This window comes from Cetorhinus maximus, chromosome 29, assembly GCF_964194155.1.
Source record: "Cetorhinus maximus chromosome 29, sCetMax3.hap1.1, whole genome shotgun sequence".
Taxonomy (NCBI): Eukaryota; Metazoa; Chordata; class Chondrichthyes; order Lamniformes; family Cetorhinidae; genus Cetorhinus; species Cetorhinus maximus.
Window position 1 is genome coordinate 9,761,025 of NC_135907.1, and position 21,682 is coordinate 9,782,706.

Genomic DNA, 21,682 nt, shown 5'->3' on the forward strand with positions numbered 1-21,682 from the left:
TCCCAAATCTCTCCAACTCAGAATCATTGAGCTGGACTGCAAGTTGGAGAGATCCCAACACATAAGTGAGGGGGAGACATTTCTGGACAGTTTTATCCAGAATACAGTCAAACCCCAGGAGAAAACGCACATTCAGGAAAGAGAGAGTGTGACTGACGGGGAGCTGGGTGGGGCAGGGATTTAGGAGAGGTTGAGAAGGAGGTTCCGCTGACACTTTCCCTGTCCAACAGAGATGATATAATTGTCACCTGTGAGAATAAGGAGGAAGATTGCAGAAAGGGCAGCCACAATGAAGAGCAAGGCACCTTGGCTCCGAAGACGCTCCAGATTGGGTGGTAGAGCAGAATAGAAATGTGGTAGTAATGGGAGAGCGCTCTAATCAGTGGGCCAGATAATGTCCTCTGAAGCCAAGAATAAGAATTCCAAAGGGTGTGTTGCCTACCCAGTGCCAGGATAAGGGATATCACATGGCAGCAGCAGGAGAACTTGGAAAGGGTGAGGATTAATCGAGTTGTTGTGGTCTATTTTGGAACAAATGACATAGTAGGAACAGGGAGGAGGTCCTGCTGAAAAGTAACAGGAGTTAGTCTCTAAATGAAAAAGCAGAACCTTGAGGGAAATAATCTCTGGATTATTGCCCAGGCTGTGCATATGATGGCAAAGGACAGACATATCAGGAACATTAACATGGTTAACAAGAGAATAAATAAGAGTTATAGAACAGGAGCCTAAAAGGGTGGTTAAACATGAAATGAGAGGAAATCCAATTAAAAATAACTTAAAATGTCTGCACAGCAATGCACACACAGTGACCATAATAAAACAGGGGATCTGGAGGCAATCATTCACTGGGAGGAACCAGAGATAATAGGGATTACTGAGACATGGCTACAGAAAAATCAGGACTGGGAATTAAACATTGCAGGATATAACATATTTAGAAAAGACAGAAAGGGAAATTGGGGAGGTGGAGTAGCTGTGCTTATTCGCCATCAGCAAGACAAAAATAGAATCCAAACAGATAGAGATAAAAGGTGATAAAGGATCTATCACACTGTTAAGTGTAGTCTACAGACCACCTCATAGTGGAAGGGAGGTGGCAGATGATAGATGTAGACAAATCAGGGAATTGAGTAAAAAACGTGGAATAATCATCACGGGGATTTCAACTACCCTGATATTAATTGCACAGAAGAGGTAGGTAATGGGGATAAGGGAATGGAGTCCCAACGATGTATAAGGACTCCTTTCTAAACCAAAAGCCCAACAAGGGAAAATTCGCTATTGGATCTGGCAATAGGGAATTAACCAGAGCAGGTAAAAGTAGGGGAACGTCTAGGCAATAGTGGCCATAATATGCTTTAAGATGATGATAGAAAAGGACTTAAGTATGATGAAAACCAAGTTAATAGATGGAGTAAAGTGCAATCTAGGGAAAAGCAGCAACTCTTCATATTTAATAATTTGTTGGTAAAAGGTGTTGTGCCAGGGGACTGGTGGATAGCTAATGTAATTCCTATATTTAATAAGGGACAGATTATGTCCAGGGAATTATAGACCAGTCAGCTTAACATCAGTTAAAATGATGAAATCCTTACTAAAGAAGAGAACAGAAGAACATTTAGAAATGAGAAATATAATAATGAATAGTCAGCATGGATCTCAAAAGGGAAATCTTGCTTGACCAACCTTATTGAACTTTTTGAGGATGTATCAGAGTAGACAATGGTAACATAGTAGATGTAATTTATCTGGATTTTCAAAAGGCCTTTGATAAGGTGCCTCATAATAGACTAATGAATAATGTCAGAGAATGTGGAGTCAGGGGACAAGTGGCAGAATGGATTGCTAGTTGGATTCGAGATAGAAAGTGGAAAGTGGGAGTAAAAGGTCATTATTCAGAGCGGCAGACAGTGGAAAGTGGTGTTCCACAAGGATCAGTGCAGGTATCACTGCTGTTTACAATTGACATTAGCGATTTGGACTTTGGAATCAAAACCACAATCTCTAAATTTGCCGAGACACCAAATTGGAGGGGGATAGTCAATACTGAGAAGGACTCCAACAAATTACATAAATAAACCTAAAGAATGGGCAAACAATTATGAAATGAGTTTCAACACAGCTGAATGTGAGGTAGCACATTTTGGTAGGGAGAATATGAAGGTCACTTATTGAAGGTGCAAGTTTTGGTTGAGCAGCAAAAGGAACAATGGGATCTCAGGGTATAAATACACCAATCACTAAAAGTTGCAGGACAGAGTAGCAAGGCCATTTAAAAAGCAAACCAAGCACTAGGCTTTATTTCTAGAGGGATAGAATTTGAAAGTAGGAAACTTAAGCTGAACCCGTATTGAACCATAATTAGACCACACTTAGAATACTGCATGCAGTTCTGAATGTTTCCTCTTGTGGAAAGAGCATAACTAGAGGCCATCAACGTAAGATGATCACCAAAAAAATCCAATAGGGAAGTCAGGAGTTCTTTACCCAAAGAGTGGCGAGAATGTGGAACTCATTACCACAGGGAGTGGTTGAAGTGAATAGAATAGATGGATTTAAGGGGAAACTGGATAAGCATTTGAGGGTCAAGGGATTAGAAAGTTACAATGGTAGATTTAGATGAGAAAAGATGGGAGGAGGCAAGGGTAGAGTAGAAACACCGGCATGGACTGACTGGGCTGAATGGCCTGCTCTTGTATATTCTGGGTCAAACTCCCTTCTAACAGCACTGTGGGTATACCTAGACCACATGGACTACGGCAGTTCAAGGTGATGGCTCACCATCATCTTCTCAAGGGAACTTAGGGATGGGTAATAAATGCTGGACTAGCCAGTGACGCTCATATCCTGTGAAAGAGTAAGTTTAAAAAAATATATGTAATCCTATGTCTGTATGCTCTAGATGGCCAGAGGTACAGAGAGAATTCAGGTTTTTAAAAGGGAGAGAAACACTTACTTGAGAAGGAGGGATGTAAGGGGATGTGGAGAGTGTGCAAGCAGTTAGGAGCAAGAGATAGAACAAAATGGAGACGCAGGTTAGATGGGCCGAATGTTCCTCCATGCTGCTGGGTTAAAGGATGAAGGGAAAGCAAGTGTTCATGCTCCTGATCACTATCCAGTGATGACCACTGTAAAGGGTATTGTGGACACCAGGGGCAGAATTTTCTGCCTGCTGGGCGGGCCCGACCCAATCTCCGGTGGGCGGGGAGCCGATCCCCGCCGGAGAAGCGGGCCCCGCCGCCATTTTATGTGGGCGGGCAGGTCCTTTAATTGTTTCAATGATCCTGCCAATGGTCTCAATTGGCCATTGACAGGTCTGCGGGTGCACAGCTGATTTTGCTGCGCCCCCACCTTCCTGAAAATTTAAATGGGACGGGATGACGTCGGGGGTTCCCCTGCGTTATTTCACGTGTCGGCGAGCGGGCCCCGCCCCCTGCTCGCCGACGGCAAAATTTAGCCCCAGGAGAGGACAGGATCAGGTTGAGCTGTCATCCTTTGCCTCAATTCAATAGCCCGTCAAAACGCACAGTTTTGGCTCTCCCTTGATGAGATGCTGGAACAGCAGCAGAAAACTGAGGCAAGCACTGTTAATGTTTTGTCAAATTACATCATTAAGATTTGTTAATTACATTGTTATGGTCAAGAGAAACAGGTGATGGGTATTAATTGTCTTCGAGCACATATAAATAGGGGATGTGATGAGGTGGCTGAGGGGTTAAGGTGATGGACTGCTAATCCATTGTGCTTTGTACGCGTGGGTCCAAATATCATCCTCGTCATTGTGTCTCTGTATGTGTCCATCCCTGTTAAATGCTTGGGGTCAATTGAAAATTCTGGAACTGATAGCTTTTTTTATCTCAAATAGTCTATAAATAGGGGATTAGGGAAGATGGTGACGTATTAGCAATGTTACTGTACTAATAATCCAGAAACCCAGGTTAATTCTCTGCGGAGATGGATTCAAATCTAACCACTGCAGCTGATGGAATTTGAATTCAATTAATAAATTTGGAATATAGAAGCTTGTCTCAGTAATGGTGACCATGAAGCTAAGATTTTATGGTGGCTGAAATAGCTGAGTTGGGAGAGTGTTAGCCTGAAGATCTGAAGGTCCCTGGTTCAATCCTGGGATTCAGCAACCCTTAGGTGGCCATCAACAAGCCCAGCAAGGGGGTGGTGTGACCTGACTGTCTGCCCCTCTACCGCGGCTATATTCGAGGCTGGGTGGCCCTAGAGAGGGAGCACCTCTCCACTGACATGTTTGAGGCCTTCCGTGACCGGTGGGCTCCACGGGGTTGGGGTGCATCATCACCCTAGGATGATATTTTGATTTGATTTTGTAAGCTTCCTTTGAAGTTTTGATTTTTTGTTACAGTGCCCCACCAGGGGCTGTCATCCCCAACAATTAGTTTTATTGGCCATTTGTTTTATTTAAAAGAGGCTATAAATAGGGGATTAGAGAAGACGGTGGCATAGTGGTAATGCTACTGGGCCAGTAATCCAGAGACTAGGCTAATGCTCTGGGGGCAGTGGTTTGAACCCCACCATGGCTGCTGGTGGGATTTAAATTCATGGCCAATTAGTTCAGATGGTTAGAGCATCATGCTAATGATACCATAGGTCGCAAGTTCAATTCCTGTATTGGCCAACGAGGATTCCCTATCCTAAAGTAAATATGTCACTTTTTCCTTTAACGTTGTTTGTTCTAGTTACAGTACCCTACCAGGGGTTGTCATCCTATCTATTAGTTAATTTGTTTCGACCATTTGTTTTCTTAAAAGAGTCTATAAATAGGGGGTTTGATTGTCAGACCCAGAAATACCATTTTAATTCGATTTTTTAGGTTTCCTTTGATATTTTGTTCTAGTTACATCAGAGGCTGTTTACCCCCCTCCCACTTTAATTAGTTTATTTTATTGATTTTGGTTTTATTTAAAAGAGGCTATAAATAGCACTGAATTGGGTGGGAGGAGAGCTGTGAGACTGAACAAGTCAATAAGCTCGCTCAATATAAAAAAAAGCTCTGTGCCTTGGTTTTGGCTTCATCAACTGGCTTGGGTCCTATTAACAAGCACCGTATCCCAAAAAGATCCATTTAGGGAAACCGCAATGATTGGAGCGGAGACTAATTGGGAGAGAAACCTGAGCAGATTCCGAGAGGCTGAAGGTAGCCTGAGCAAGCAGCAGACACCTGGATTTTCTGATGCACAAAGCTTCAATCAAGCGAGTGCAAGCATCAAGCCATCAAAGGGATCTCTGTGACTAAAGTGAAGCACCAAGCAGTCACCCACCAGAAAAAAATCACAGCTTATGCAGTGCCATATTAATTGCCAACAGCACCCTGCTCCCTGCACATGGCCCTGCTCCCTGCACATGGCCCTGCTCCCTGCAGCTACCAAGTCTAGTCCAGTAGAGAATTGCAAGTTGCTTTCTAACAAGGATGGTATCAATCGAGTGAAAGGCCCTGGCCAACCTACCTGCACAAAGACACTCACCTTTCCGCAAGGGACTGCAGACAGTCACGTGGCTTCGGTACAGGTGTAGTTTGCTCAGTCGTTCCTCCTAAATAAGTGGCAAAAGAAATGATTGAAGCTTCTGCTGGAGAGAGTTAATAAACAGTGACATGGACAGTTACTGCAAAAACTTGCAAGTTCCTCTGTATCTAAGTCGCCTTTACAAAGTTTTAACTTATGCAGGTTACAAATTTCAGGTTCGCTGTACAGAATCTCTAAGGTTCAATGTCACTAGGTTCTTCTGTAATTGGACCCCACATCCTCTAAAATCAGTTTACCTTTACTGCCCAGTATCGAGTATGGTCAGGTGACCCAGGGGTTGTAACAGTGAAACCCTCTTGCTATATGAATTGTGCATGGGAATCACACACAGTGGCTTTCCCATTCTTTCAAAAAGGGGGACTGATTCATACTTTACTGAGAGATACTAAACAGGTGTACCTCATCCCTGGTCCTGCACACACAAGCAAGCGACACTACATGAGTACCCCCTAAGGTGGATGCAATAAGTTCCTTGGCACTATGTTAAAGAAGCACAAGGGAGTTCTCCCCAGTCTCCTGGCCAATAATTTATCCGTCAACCAACATCACGAAAACAGATTATCTCGTCATCATCATATTGTTTGTGGGATGTTGCTGTGCACAAACAGGCTGCTAAGTTTCCGAGAGTGACCGCATTTCAAAAATATCTAATTGGCTGTAAAGCACTTAAGGATGTCCTGAGGGCGTGACTGCCACTATTAAAATGCAAGTCTTTCTTTTGTTTTTAGTGAGGTGATGTAGTTAGAAAATAATTATAATTCCTCTAAAAGTAAGCTTAACATCACCAACAATTCTAAAGTAGACATTTGCAGTATAGCACCACAAAGATTCCTATACTTTATGAGCATCCTCTAACTTGTAGAATGACTTCACCACTGCAGCAGAGTACTGATTACAGATTGCTAATTCCTCTGGGCCTGACTTTTAACTTAATTTTTTATACTGTAGGCTTAGGAACATTGGATCACACAACCAATTTATCCCTTTAAGCAGTTTGGCCCATGGAAAAATCAGGTACCTTCCCGGTTCTACTCTATATAAGGCCTCGTTTTCAGCCACATGTTTGTTTCTGTTCATAACCTTATACCATAAATCAGCGCTAGTTCAGTAAAGACAAGTTTACACAATGATCCCAAAGGAATTTGAAACACACCAGCTCCGCCATATCTGGAGACTCAATGTCCTTCCTATGTAAGACCTATATTTATACAGTGTCTCATAACATTGAAATGTTTCACAGGATCAGAAGTTATAGCACAGAAAGAGATCAGTGTCTGTGCTAGCTCTCTCACTTTAGCTGTGTACAGCAGTTTCATTTCCTGTATCCCTTTTATATTCTCCCTTTTCAAATCCTTATCCAATTGTTCTAGTCACTGCCTCAATAATGTCTTGTGGTAAAACATTCCCAACTCCAATAACCTTCTATTTGAAAACATTCTTTCTAATTTTCTCCTTCATATGTTGAGTGATAAACTTTAGTCTCTGCTTGTTATCACATTGCCAATTACTCCAAACTATCTTTCACTATTCACCCTCTCTAAATTTTGAAAACCTCTATCAGAACTCCCCTTAACCTGCTGTTTCAGTGAAACAAGTTCCACATTTTTACATCTTTCTTCATAACTCTAACCACTGATTCCTGGAATCATTCTAGTGAACCTTCCCTGTGCCTTTTCTTTAAAACAAAGAATTATTTAGCATTTAAGCACAGAAATAGGTAATTCAGTCCAGCAGATTCCATATCAGTATTTATGTTCCACACATGAGCTCCTCCCACCCTACTCCCATCAATATATCCTTCCAAAGGTCGAATATCCTTTATCCGTAAATCTGAAAACTGAACGCATCCAAAAACCACACTTCTTTTGAACCTCGTCGACCTTTAGCATGGAAGTCTAGTTGTTTGTTTGTGCTTGCAGTTTTTGTGGTGAACATGTCAAAAAGAAGCTTATTACTGGTATCCTGTATTTATTATTCAGCATATTTATTATGCAGTACTCATCTTACTTTTCTAGCCGTTTTATTTACTTTAGGCTATATTTAGCCTAGGTTTAGGCTATTGTAATGTAAGTTTATGTGTAGCATCCGAAAACCGAAATGATCTGAAATCCAAAATGCAATCAGGCCCGAGGGTTTTGGATAAAGGATACTCGACCTGTATGCCATTCTCTCTCAGGTGCTTATCTTCTGTCCCCTCAAGTGCTTCTATGCTGTTTTCCTCAGCTACACTGAGTTCCACATTCCAACCACTCCCTAGATAAAGAAGTTTCTCCTGAATTCTTCAATGGATTTATCAGTGATTATCTCATATTTCCCATGCTCAGGTTCACAAGCCTTGACCAGCATTGAAACCAGCAAACTTTCGAAGGCGGCAATGGCTGCTTATGGGCACAGGATCTTGCGCGAAGAGGACTTGTGCTTCCTTTAAGCACATGTGAGGAAGGCAATGGGAAACCAGCTCATGCATTCATTGCCCTAGTCACATGGCTCATTAAAATTGTAAAGGGGGAGGCTCCAATGAGCAACTGAAGAGGAAAGGGCAAGACCGCGAGGCATGGGGAGTTCAGGAGGGGACTTGCCCTTAGGCAGACCACTACTACATCTTATATTTCACCTCTTTTCTATTTTTACTTAGTTCTGTTGAAGAGTCATTTGGACTCGAAACATTAACTGCGCTCCTCTCCACAGATGCTGCCAGACCTGCTGAGTTTTTCCAGGTATTTTTATTTTATATTTATGCTCTTGGATTTGGACTCCGCACTGAGTAACGTCTACCCCATTATCCCTTTTATAATTTTGAAGGCCTCCATTAGGCCACCTCTTTGACTTTTTTTGTAGAGAATCTGGACAGACAGAATACGGAGGAGATTTACAAGAATGTTGCCATGACTTAAAAATTGCAGCTATGAAGATAGGGTAGGGTAGGATAAACATGAGGAAAGTTTTTTCACCCAAAGAGTGGTGGGCACCTGGAACTCTCTGTCTAAATTGGTTATTGAGGCTGAAACATTCAACTCATTGAAAAGGTACCTGGATGTGCACCTGAAGTGCTATAACCTGCAAGGCTACGGACCAGGGGCTGGAAAGTGAGATTAAAAATGAGCGGCTAGCTTCTTTTTTCTCTTTTTATGGCCGGCACAGACATGATGGACCGAATGGCCTCTTCCTGCGCTGTAACTTTTCTACGGTTCCAGAACAAAGCCCCACCTCCTCCAGTCTATCCTGACAAGCATAACATCTTGTATCATTTTCTCCCTGACCCAAATAGCTTCCTATATGAAGAAAAGTGTCAAAAGTACTTTGCAAGTTATCTTTGAAACAATGACTTGTTAGCTTGTAATTCTGGGAGTACATTTCACAATGTTATTCAAAGCTATTTAAAACACACAGAAAGAGGCCAGACTCACTGCTCACAGTGAAGATAACTTTGTGATCACAATGGGTAGTGACACTATGCAGAAATGGAGAATTAGCTAAGCCCACATCAGCCAAATTTGCCTTTTGCTCACTTAAGAATTCTGCAAAACTTAAGTCATCACAATTTAAAAATAGCAGTTCCTATACCACATGGAGTGACTCATTCAAATTACACCCACTCTGCAACATGGTTCTATTTAATTTAATTTAATTTAGAGCAACCCCTGATGGCAGATGACGAGTCAGAAGTTTTATAATAGGATGTATTATAGAGATTTCTTGGTCCAGCCTGGGTTCTGGCAGTAATGTGGGGGAGAGGAGGTGAGGATTATTACTATGAATCACGTGGTGCTGAGAGCACTATAGTAGAGTGGTCTGAAAACAAAAGGACAAATCCCAGGAACTGGGCTCCACCAATCTGGGAGTATTGGAGAAGGATGGTGCATAATCTAGGAGTATGCGGTGAAATCAGGGATCATTGGGAATGCAGTCTAACAGCTGGTGAGCATTTGAGAAGGGTTTGGGAGATCGAGGGGGTAACATTAGCAAGGAGAAGGTCTTGGGGTTCAGCTGCACTGAGAAGAGTGCATAAGCTTTGGGATGTATAATAATCTGCAGGAATTGGAGGTTATTGGGATCTGACAGCAGGGGGAAGTCCGGGTCTCACAACCTTGGGGAGGAGGGGACCGAGGACAATAGGATCCAAATTTCCCTGATCCTTATCAGCCTCCTTCCATGACCTGCTACCATCAGTGTGTACTGTCCGTGTTTCCCTGTCTTCAGTCTTGGCTTTGCACTAAAGGAACTAGTGCATTGTAAGATCACCTATCAACACAGACGGCAAGAAACAAATTTCAGTGAACGAAAAGTTTTATTGAACGCTCAAATTCACTCTTCATGCAGTTTTTAAAAATGTTAAAACTGCTTAAGCCCTAAGAGATTAATTTTGCTAATGAATTTTCAACTTTTCGACTGAAGACAAGGAACTATGTAGCTTCTAATCACCACTGTGTTAATCATGTTTGTATTTTTTTTATTCTTTTATGGAATGTGGGTGTCGCCAGCTTGGCCAGCATTTGCTGCCCATTCCTGATGGCCCTTGAGGACGAGGTGGTGAGCCACCTTGAACCACTACAGTCCATCTGTTATTGACTTTTCTGTAGGGGCTTGGTACAACTAAGTAGCTTGCTAGGCCATTTCAGGGGGCAGTTAAAAGTCAGCCACATTGCTGTGGGTCCGGAATCACATGTAGGCCAGACCAGGTAAGAAAGGAAGATTTCCTTCTCTGAAGGACATGGGTGAACCAGGTGGGTTTTTACAACAATCAATGATTATTTCACAGTCACCATTACTGAGACGCCTCTAATTTCAGATTTATTAAATAATTGAATTTATTAATTAAATTTAAATTCCACCAGCCGCCATGGTGTGATTTGAACCTGAGGCCCCACAGCCTGGGCCTCTGGATTACTAGTCCAGTGACATTACCTCTACACCACCATCTCCCCTTGTGAAGGTTAACAAGGAGCGAACAATCTTTTACTGAAGGGTAGGCTATATGCAGTCCTTACTAGTCTAGCAGTATTACCACTATGCCACCGTCTCCCCTAATGGGCCCCTCACTATTGAAAAAGCTGTTAATATTTTACAGGCTTTTTTGAAACATATCCCTGGGAATCGAATCTTCAGCTTGTTTGGAAATCTTTTGGCAAAGGCAAAGCGATTTTCAAACCCTCTGGATAAGGGGGACACACTGTGCCACCAACTCAAATTTACTGATTCACATCAGGAAATTCTGCAAACTGCGTATTTTCAAAATATCCAGGTGTGTTTGGAGCAAATTTACTGAGGTAAAAATTTCCAGTCGAAGCCCAGGTTTTTGAGACAAGTTTAGGTCTTTATTTCAACCGTGGCTTAGTATTATCTCCTTTGCTTCTGAGTAGCAAGATCCTGACTCCAGTGACCCCAAGCACAAAATTCAGGCTTACACTCCAGTGCAGCACAATGAGTGAGTGCTCTGCCATCGGAGCTGCTGTCTTTTGAATGAGTGTTTAACCTAGACCCTATCTGCCCCCTCAGGTGGACATAAAATATCCCATGGCACTATTCAAAGAACACAAGGATTATCACTTGCGCCTGGCCAATATTTCTTGTTCAACAAAACAGCAGATTATCTGGTTATTATCACGTTGCTAATTGTGGGATCTTGCTGTGTGCAAATTGGCTGGCATGATTCCTACATTACAAGTGACTACACTTCAAAAGTACTTCATTGGCTGTAAAGAGCTTTTGGACATCCTGAGGTCAAGAAGATCTATATAAATTCCAAGACTTTCTATATATCTATATATTCCAAGACTTTCTATATTTTTTCCAAGTATAAACTTTAAAGAAGGCAATGACATAAAAGACAATGCAGTGGGTAAATGTGATCAAACTATGAAGAAATATTCATTCTTTGAATTTATTTTGGATATTACCTTTTCTTAGTAACTGATAACTTTAATGACAATGTTGGTTCATCAACAAACACTGGAAGTTCTTATTACATTTATTCCACAGGCAGTTTCGACGTTAAACATTAACATAAAAGCATGAGCCAAAAACTGTGAGAACAGGAGTGTTTGTCGACAGGAAATGCATCTACACACAATATTTTTAACATATCTTTAAATGTAACCTTGCTGCATACAAGCCTAAACTGAAACTATCCTCCTGGAACAACAGGATTATAAGCTGTTATACAGATGGGAGACAGCAAGTGCTGTTTACAGGAAGACATTCAAAGGTAGTAGGGGAACTCCGTGATTGAAGCTGGTAACTCTATCTGCAACTTGGTTAGGAATAGAAACAGGAGGTGTAGTTTCATCAATGCCCTGTACTGATGCAGCAATACCTCTTTATTCCTCTACTCCAATCCCCTTGCAATAAAAGTCAACGTGCCATTTGCCTTCCTAATTGTTTGCTGTACCTGCATACTAACTTTCTGAATTCCTTGTACGAACACACCCAAGTTTCTCTGAACGTCAACATTTACAAGTTTCACGCCTTTAAAAGGTATTCTGCTTTACTATTCTTACAAGCAAAGTGAATAACCTCACATTTCCCCACATTATGTTCCATCTGCCATCTTGTTGCCCACTCACTTAATCTGTTGATATCTCTTTGCAGGCTCAATGGGTCCTCCTCACAACGTACATTTCCACCTAGCTTAGTACAGGGAAGTCATTGGAAACGACTATCAGGAGCAAAATAAACTTTCATTTGGGAAGGCATCAAGGAGAGCCAGCATGATTAGTCAAAAGCAAATCATGTCTGACGAACTTGCTTGAATTCTTCGATGAATAAACAGAGAAGGTTGATCAAAGTAGTGTAGTAGATGTTCTTTATGTGGACTTTCGGAAGGAATTCAACAAAGTGTCATACAAGAAACTTATTAAGAAAATGGAAGCCTGGAATTAAGGGGAAAATGGAGTGCAGCCCTTTTACACTCAAAACTCTACTGACTTACACTGTCTCCTCAGTGCCTCAGGTTTATATTGTTCTCATGTTTAACTCTCTCCATGGCCTTGCCCCACCACATTCCTGTGATTCCCTTCAGCCCTACAACTCCAATCTTGAACTCTACAGCACCCTATGTACCCTCTCACTTCACCTCACTGTTAACGATTGTAGCCTCTGCCAACCAGGCTCTAAACTCAGGAATTTTCATCCTTAAAAACCTTCCTTAAGATCCATTTCTTTTACCAAGCTTTTGTGCAAATCTGCTACTCTTATTCTTTATTATCCACTCTTTTCCTCACTCTGACACGCATTGGGACGGATTCCTACATTAAAGGTACTGTACCAATAAAACTCGCAATTATTGTAGAAGCATCACATACCATTTACCAGTACACTGCTCTCCGATTTCAGGATAGCTGTTTCACTTGTTACACTACCACCACCAAAGCTAATTCGCGTCCGTGGTACTGGACGTGGTGTTGTCACGGGTGACGAAGCAGAGTCAACTGTTTTCCTCGGAACAGGAACCGGAGGAGACTTCAGCTTCTCGTCAGGGGTTTCTTTGTTTACTGAAGCCAGGTTTGTGTGTGGGCTGTCGCCGGTGTTTCTGGCTGCAGTCCCCGAGGTGTTGGTGCTTGCTGCATTCTCTGTGGCCATGCCCACCTCCACGTGTGCTGCTGGCCGTTGCTCATTCTGAGAATTCTGCAGGTCAGACTGCGATCCTGGCAACGGCTGCTCACCCACACCAAGCTCAGACTGTTCTTTGGGATCACAGGGTTCTGTTGGCTTTAGTGCTTCCTCTGATAGTTGAGATTCCCCCACCCCAGGCTTTGATGTATCCTTGAGGTCAGAGCTATGCGAAAGCTCCAGTTGTCTCGACGTTGTGCCAGTCACAGAGTGAGTGTTTTCAGTTGGAACTGAAAAGGCTGCAGAAAGCCGTTTAACTGAAAGGGAAAGACCCTCCTGTGCGCTCATCTGCTCACCATCTTCCTCTTCATTTATTTTTGTCTCTAATGACAGGCTGCCTTTATAATCTTCTGATCCTTCTGTGGGTCCCTGGGAAAGGTTTAGTGTCAGTGGGCTAGCTGATGAAAGTGTCAATGCAGGCAAGGAGCCACAGCCATGGTGTGATTGCAGGGCCTGTCCAGACAGAGGACGCTGCAGCTGTCCGGTGACTCGTCCTCGATGGTGTGTACAGACAAAGGTGCCCAAGTGTGCGCCAGGTTTGTAGGCTCCAGGGAGCAGAGTGCTGGAACACTCCTTACACCTTAGAGGAAAGAGGAAACGAGTATGATTAAACCAGCAGGCCAGATCATGCACCAGTCTTTGATCAAGGTAGGACATAACATGTCTGGAATAAAGTATCTTTCATTGTTCCAAAAACAAGTATAGAACACCCCTTCCCCAGCCTAAGACTCACCCCTCACTAAAGATAACACCTCTCTACACCACTGCTCTCAGACTGGTAGAAACTGTAAATTAAAGCTTCCTTTTATTGTCATGCTCATCATTTTATTTTTTAAACCAAAGGGGAATGTTTAGGCTTTTCACCTTTTTTTTATTCATTCATGGGATGTGAGCACCACTGGCAAGGCCAGCATTTCTTTCCCATCCCTAACTGCCCATGAGAAGTTTCAGAACAGTGGCCATGATGGGCCAAGCCAACGATAGCCACAACACATTTCTCAATCAGCCCTGTGCCCTCTCTGAGGTCACCGATTCTACTATCACGCCAGAAGTCAGACTGACCTTGCTTTATTTCATTTCACCCAGGACCCCTACAAGAGCAGGAAGGTTGTTTCTACCCATTAGACTGAAGCTATATCTCAAGAGCTCTAGCAGAAGTGAGGCCAATGAGGCAGGGTTAAGGGGAAAATCCTCCAGTGTTGGGAGTCATGCCTGAGACTGGTTGTGGTTGTCAGAGGCAGGTTATCACAGCCCCAGGAGATCACTGTAGGAGTTCCTCCGGGAAGTATTCAGTCCAGCCACCTTCAGCTGCTTCAACAATGACTGTCCCTCTATCATAAGATTAGGAGTGGGGCTGTTCACTGACAATTCTAGTGTTCAGCTCCAATTACAATTCCTCTGAAGCAGCCCATGCCAGTCTACAGCAGAATGCAGTTAATACCCAGGCTTGTGCTGACATGTGGCAGGTAACATTTACATGAAGTAATGGCCAACTTGGGGAATAGAAAGTCCAGTCACCTCAACGTCAAGCCCCCCACCATCAACATCAGGCACCACTGGTCAGGAGCTTAACGCAGCCAACCATACCAATAGCTTGGTTGCAAGGGCAGGGCAGAGACTAGATACTCCATGATGAGTGGCTCACCTCCTGTCACCTCAAGTCCCTCCACCATCTACAAGGCTCAAGCCAGGAGCGTGATTGAATAATCACCACTTACTGCTCGTGGGTGGAACTGCAGCAATACTTAAGAAGCTTGACACCATCCTCAACATAGCCTGTCACTCCAATCACTATCCTTCTCCTCTGACGCAGTATGTACGATCTACAGGACAAAGTTACTAACAGCTCCTTGATCAACAAGGACAAGAGCAGGAATGGGGAGAGCCATCAACTCCAAGTCATACACCATCCTGACCTAGCCATATATAACTGTTCCACCATTGTTGCTAGGCCAGAATTCGGGAATTCCCTCCTTAACAGCATTAAACATCACCACATGGACTGCAGTGGTTCAAGAGATCCACCAGCAGCTTCTTAGGGCAACTATGTGGTTGTGTCAGTATCACTCAAATCCTCAGAGCTAATTAAAAAGAATTACAAAATATGTATTTAATGCATAACGTGTAGGTGAGATTGATATCCAATTAATTTTCTTCATAAAGACTGCTGGCGTGGTTACTGAACCAAGCCTGTGTCAATGCAGGAAACCATTAAATTACCTTGATCAGAAAGCATTACAGGTCTAAGTAAGTGACTCTTACTGTTATGCATCCTGTAAATTAATTGACATATCTGCAACAAGTGGTGTGGCGTTGCAGCAAGGAGCCTGGACCTTCATTTCACATTACCTAAAGCAGTTGCGATGATAAAGTTTCCCATCCACCAAATATCTCTGTACCAAGTGAACGTGTTTGCTGCAAATTGCACATTTGCTGCTGAGCGTGTTCCAAGAGGGCCTTGCTGCAGTTTTTTCTGAGGAATCACTCTGGTGGATAAAGGACATGGAGATTAGGAATGACACACTGTCAGTACTAAACACTTCAGAGTATGGAGAAGCAGACTGATAGCCACTCTCTTACAAGGTGAATTATATAGTATACAGCACAGAAACAAGCCATTCAGCCCAACTGGTCCATGCTGGTTTATGCTCTGTATTAGCCTCCTTCCATCTAACACTATCAACATATTCTTCTATTCCTTTCTCCCTCCTGTGTTTACCCAGCTGCATCTTTGTGACTTATCTCAACCACTCTCTGTGGTAGCAAGTTCCACATTCTAATCACTCTCTGGGGAAAAGGTTTCTCCTTCACGAATTCACTATTAGATTAGTGACTAATATTTATTATTAATATTCCCCCACAAATAGTAACATCTCTATATGCACCCTGTAAACCTTTTCATATTTTTTAAGACCTCTTATCAAGTCACCCCTCACAGCCTTCTCTTTTCTAGAGAGAAAAACATACAAATAAGGAGTAGGCCATTCGGCCCCCTGAGCCTGTTCTGCCATTCAATAAGATCATGGCTGATCTGATAGTTAACATCAAATCTGCATCCCACCTACCCCTGATAACCTACGAACCCCTTGCTTACCAAGAATCTATCCAACTCTGCCTTTTCAGGCAGAGAGTTCCAAAAACCCGTGACCCTCAGGAAAAATTTCACCTCATCTCCGTTTTAAATGAGCAACCTCTTATTTTTAAACAGTGACTCCTAGTTCTAGAAGTGCCCTAGCCTATTCAATCTTTCATAATAATTATAACCTCTCAGTTCTGATCTTGATATCCTGTTTATAATTGAGACCAGACTATGCAGAGTGGAAATTAACTGCACAGCAGATTGTGTTCAAGGGAATGCAATCACCTGGAGTGAGGGATGGCTAGGGGCATCTCCTTTGCAGAACAAAGGATGTTACATTTTGGAAATTCCTATCAGTTAAGTGTCACAGAATATAAACCAGCAACTATGAATCTGCTTCAGTGGATTTGACAGTTTTACACTCATATAGTGAGCCTTAGGCCAATTCTTCAGCTCACTTGATCTAATAATTTAGCTCTGCATTGCAGTGGGACCTCCCTGGTGCTTAGAGACCATTTTTCTCCACCATCCGAGCACCAAGCTAGCAGAGCAGACTACTGCCCTTTATAGAACCCACCTCATTTTTCAAGCCATTGCATGGAACAGAAATGAAAATCAGATGAGTTCAATAACAGGCCTGCAAGGCGCCCCAGCCCAACCCTGTTCCCTTCCACACCAAAGCCAGATTACTGCCCAGGTTGTTAAAGACAAAACACTGCCACATGTTCAACCCATAACCTCAGTTGAAGAATTCTGATGAAAAACACTCCAAGAATTTCAAAAACAATTAAGGTTAGGCTTACAACAGATGAATGTAACTAAAAATATTATCTCAGCCTTATGCTACGTTTGCTTCTTCTTAACCTAATCTAAATAATACTGCTCTGGTAACCTTTGCAACAGTGGAGAGGCAGTATTATTTCTGTAGCACATTGCAATGGCAGAAGGATTCACTGTTTGCTGGTTATACACTGAGCCCAATCACTTTGTGCATTAAGGTCGCCATTTTACATAGAATTACATTGAATTTGCAGCACAGGAACAGGCCATTTGGCCCAACTAGTTTATACACCACGTCTCATCCCACTCCATCCACCTCATCTCAGTTTTTCAGCATATCTTTCTATTCCCTTTTTTCTCATGTACTCATCTAGTTTCCTTTTGAAAGCATCTAAGCTAATTGCCTCAACCATCTTGACATTCTAACCACCCTGAGTAGAACTATTTCTCAAGTACCTATTGGATTTGTTAGTAACTACCTTGCATATATGGCTCCTAGTTTTGGATCTTCCCACAGGTAGAACCTTTCAACCTCTCTGTCCAATCCATTCATAATTTTAAAGATCTTAATAAGGTTACCTGGTCTAAAGAAAAAAAGCACTTAATTGTTCAAGATAAAAGCAAAGAACTGCGGATACTGGAAATCCAAAACAAAAACAAAAACAAAACTACCTGGAAAAACTCAGCAGGTCTGGCAGCATCAGTGGAGAAGAGCACAGCTGACATTTCGAGTCCTCATGACCCTTCAAAAGAACTAAGTAAAAATAGAAAAGGGGTGAAATATAAGCTGGTTTAAGCGGGGGGTGGGGGGGGGGGGGAGAGACGGCAAGTAGAGCTGGATAGAGCGCCAGTGATAGGTGGAGATAACCAAAATATGTCACAGACAAAAGGACAAAGAGGTATTGAAGGTGGTGATATTATCTAAAGGAATGTGCTAGTTAAGGGTAGAAAGCAGGACAAGCAAGATACAGATAGCCCTAGTGGGGGTGGGGTGGGGTGAAGGAATCTAAAAAGACTAAAAGGTAGAGATAAAACAATGGATGGAAATACATTTAAAAATAATGGAAATAGGTGGGAAAAGAAAAATCTATATAAATTATTGGAAAAAACAAAAAGGAGGGGGGAAAAACGGAGAGGGGGTGGGGATGGAGGAGAGAGTTCATGACCTAAAATTGTTGAACTCAATATTCAGTCCGGAAGGCTGTAAAGTGCCTAGTCGGAAGATGAGGTGCTGTTCCTCCAGTTTGCGTTGAGCTTCACTGGAACAATGCAGCAAGCCAAGGACGGACATGTGGGCATGAGAGCAGGGTGGAGTGTTGAAATGGCAAGCGACAGGGAGGTCTGGGTAATGCTTGCAGACAGACCGAAGGTGTTCTGCAAAGCGGTCACCCAGTCTGCGTTTGGTCTCTCCAATGTAGAGGAAACCGCATTGGGAGCAACGAATGCAGTAGACTAAGTTGAGGGAAGTGCAAGTGAACTGCTGCTTCACTTGAAAAGAGTGTTTGGACCCTTGGTCGGTGAGGAGAGGGGAAGTGAAGGGGCAGGTGTTGCATCTTCTGCGGTTGCATGGGAAGGTGCAGTGGGAGGGGGTTGAGGAGTAGGGGGTGATGGAGGAGTGGACCAGGGTGTCACGGAGAGAACGATCCCCACGGAATGCCGCCAGGGGGGGTGAAGGGAAGATGTGTTTGGTGGTGGCATCATGCTGGAGTTGGCGGAAATGGCGGAGGATGATCCTTTGAATGCGGAGGCTGGTGGGGTGATAAGTGAGGACAAGGGGGACCCTATCATGTTTCTGGAGGGTGAGGGCGCGCACCTCCCACGCATCCGCCCTCACACCTTCTCCTCCCTCCCAGAAACATGATTGCTGCATTGTTCCAGTGAAGCTCAACGCAAACTGGAGGAACAGCACCTCATCTTCCGACTAGGCACTTTACAGCCTTCCGGACTGAATATTGAGTTCAACAATTTTAGATTATGAACTCTCTCCTCCATCCCCACCCCCTTTCCGTTTTTTCCCCCTCCTTTCTGTTTTTTCCAATAACTTATATAGATTTTTCTTTTCCCACCTATTTCCATTATTTTTAAATGTATTTCCATCCATTGTTTTATCTCTACCTTTTAGCCTTTTTAGATTCCTTCACCCCACCCCACCCCCACTAGGGCTATCTGTCACTTGCTTGTCCTGCTTCCTACCCTTAACTAGCACATTCCTTTAGATAGTATCACCACCTTCAACACCTCTTTGTCCTTTTGTCTGTGACATATTTTGGTTATCTCCACCTATCACTGACCCTCTATCCAGCTCTACTTGTCCCCCCCAAACCTTAAACCAGCTTATATTTCACCCCTTTTCTATTTTTACTTAGTTCTGTTGAAGGGTCATGAGGACTTGAAACGTCAACTGTGCTCCTCTCCACCGATGCTGCCAGACCTGCTGAGTTTTTCCAGATATTTTTGTTTTTGACTTAATTGTTCAATCTTTCCCAAAAGCTGTAATCTCTCCATTTGGTACCATCTTTAAAATTTTTTTTGCACTTCCTCCGGTACTTCTCCGTCTTTTTATAGTATGGAGTCCAGAACTGTGCATAGTTCTCTGTGATCTGACTATGATCATGTAACAAGTTTAACATAACTTCAATACTTTTGAATTCTCTACCCCTAGAAACAGAACACCAGTTTGTTAGCATTTTAATTACTTTGCGGACATGGGAGGCTGCTTTTAATGATTTGTTCACCTGTATCCCTAAATCCCTTTACCTTTGCAACCCATTCAGTTTATTTTCCACCCCATTCAATTTATTTTCTAAGATGTAGGTGACATTTTTATTTTTCCTACCAAAGCGCATCACCTCACATTTATCTGTGTTAAAGTTCACTTCACACTTAAGTGCCCAGTCTGCAAGTTTTCTAATGTTTTCTTGTATCATGCTGCATTTCTCTCCCACCCCCACAGTTTGGTATCATCTGCAAATTTTGATCTCGAGTTACTTGTTGCTCAGTCAAATATAATGTAAATTATGAATATCATGAGAGCATTGATCCTTGCAGAACACTGCTTTCTACCTTCCTCCAATGTGAATAAACACTCATTACCCTAAGTCTCTGTTTTCTATCCTTTTTAGCCAATTTGCTATCCATTCAGCTATTTGTCCCATGATTCCACATGCCCAAAATTTTGTCATGAGCCCACTGATGTGGTACCTTATTGAAGGAAATTCAAGTATATGACATCCATTACAATACCCTTGTCTATTCTTTCCGTTACCTCTCGAAAGCAACATATTAAGTTAGTTGAGTATGACTCAGCCTTTAGGAATCCGAGGAGCTGACTATTTTCTGTTATATTTCCTGCCTTTAGTCTAGATGCTCTTCTATCACTTCTTTTAGTTTGGATTCTAGTATATTTCCTACCTGACGCTAAGCTGACTGGTCTACAATTCCCAGATTTTGCTTCACAAGAAGTATAGACTGGCCATTGGAAGCTTTACCTTTTGAGATTAGCAAGTGAGAAATATTGGTTGAGAGGTCCAAACTGTAACTGTATGGTGCGATAGAATCTGTGATTTCGAAGCTTGTATTTTTTTTGAGACAGACCCTAATTGAAAAGGGAAACTGAAAAGAGGAACTGACCTTCCTAGAAACAAAGACTTGAAAGTGAGATGGGAAACCAAAACGTCTGGAAAACTGAAACTGGTTGAAACATACAAAAGGACACAGAGCCATCAGAGTTCAGAGGATGATCCCAGTGGTGCAGTACAGGCAGGTTGAAGGCAACGGAGGCTAGATCCAGAAGCTAAGATTCGGCAAATATACAGTTGCTGCATCTGTTTCTGTTAATTGAAGATAACATTGGTGGATCTACACCATCCAGACCATCGTAAGTAGAGTTGAGGAGGTTCTACAGAAAATGTGCAAATTTTGGTGAAGACCCTGCCCGTGGAACTCAAGTTGATTGTGCGCTGCTGTCAATTAAAGATCAGGCTAAATCCTAGAATAGGAGCTGAAAATCTTTGTGTGAGAGACAAGAGTTTTGAAGGACTTCGTGACAAGATTGATGACATATATGCTGAGTGAACTGCCAATCCAATCCGTAAAGTCTGTCTTAGTTGTATCTGCCATTTAATGTGTAATTTATAGTCTATAATCAACTTCAATTTGCCTGTTAATCCAGAGTTTAGAGTATAGGAGAGTACCTAAGGTAGTACAGTAAAAATTCTGTTATCCGGCACTCTAACAACCTGAATTCTCTATTAACTGGGATTCTAGGGTGGGGTCTGTTTTTTGACTGGAAATGTCAAACTCACTGGTAATTGCTATCTGTGGCTTGTCCTCATTCCAGTCTCAGCCTCCCACTGTTCTGTAGCACCATCTCCACTCGGTGCCCTCACTCAATTTGTGCGCTCCAGCACCTCTCGCAAGACCTCTACACCAGCATGATCATCCTGGAGCTTTTTGATTAGATGAAAACGTGGAACTTGCTTTATACCTTAGTTAACTGGCATATTTAATTAACTGGCACCTCCCATTCCCGGAGCATGTCAGATAACAGAAATTTTCCTTTATTTCGTGTTTGCTTTGCTTGACTCTTGTACAGTAAAAATTCTTTTGTTTAAACCGTGGAATCTTATAGCTTCATTCTTTCAGTAAATAACTGGGA

At 42.6% G+C, this 21,682-nt stretch overlaps 1 protein-coding gene across 3 annotated transcripts in view; it reads right to left on the reverse strand.

Annotated features, from left to right (window-relative positions):
• The window catches only part of micall1a (MICAL-like 1a), an 80,736-nt gene that overhangs the window by 31,582 nt on the left and 27,472 nt on the right, over window positions 1-21,682 (reverse strand). For all 3 annotated transcript variants that reach the window (XM_078532137.1, XM_078532136.1, XM_078532138.1), the window contains 3 exons: window positions 15,516-15,652; window positions 12,860-13,746; window positions 5,499-5,565 (listed from right to left, as the gene is read on the reverse strand). In XM_078532137.1, coding sequence (XP_078388263.1) covers window positions 5,499-5,565; window positions 12,860-13,746; window positions 15,516-15,652 — 1,091 coding nt within the window. The remainder of the gene's footprint in view (window positions 1-5,498; window positions 5,566-12,859; window positions 13,747-15,515; window positions 15,653-21,682) is intronic.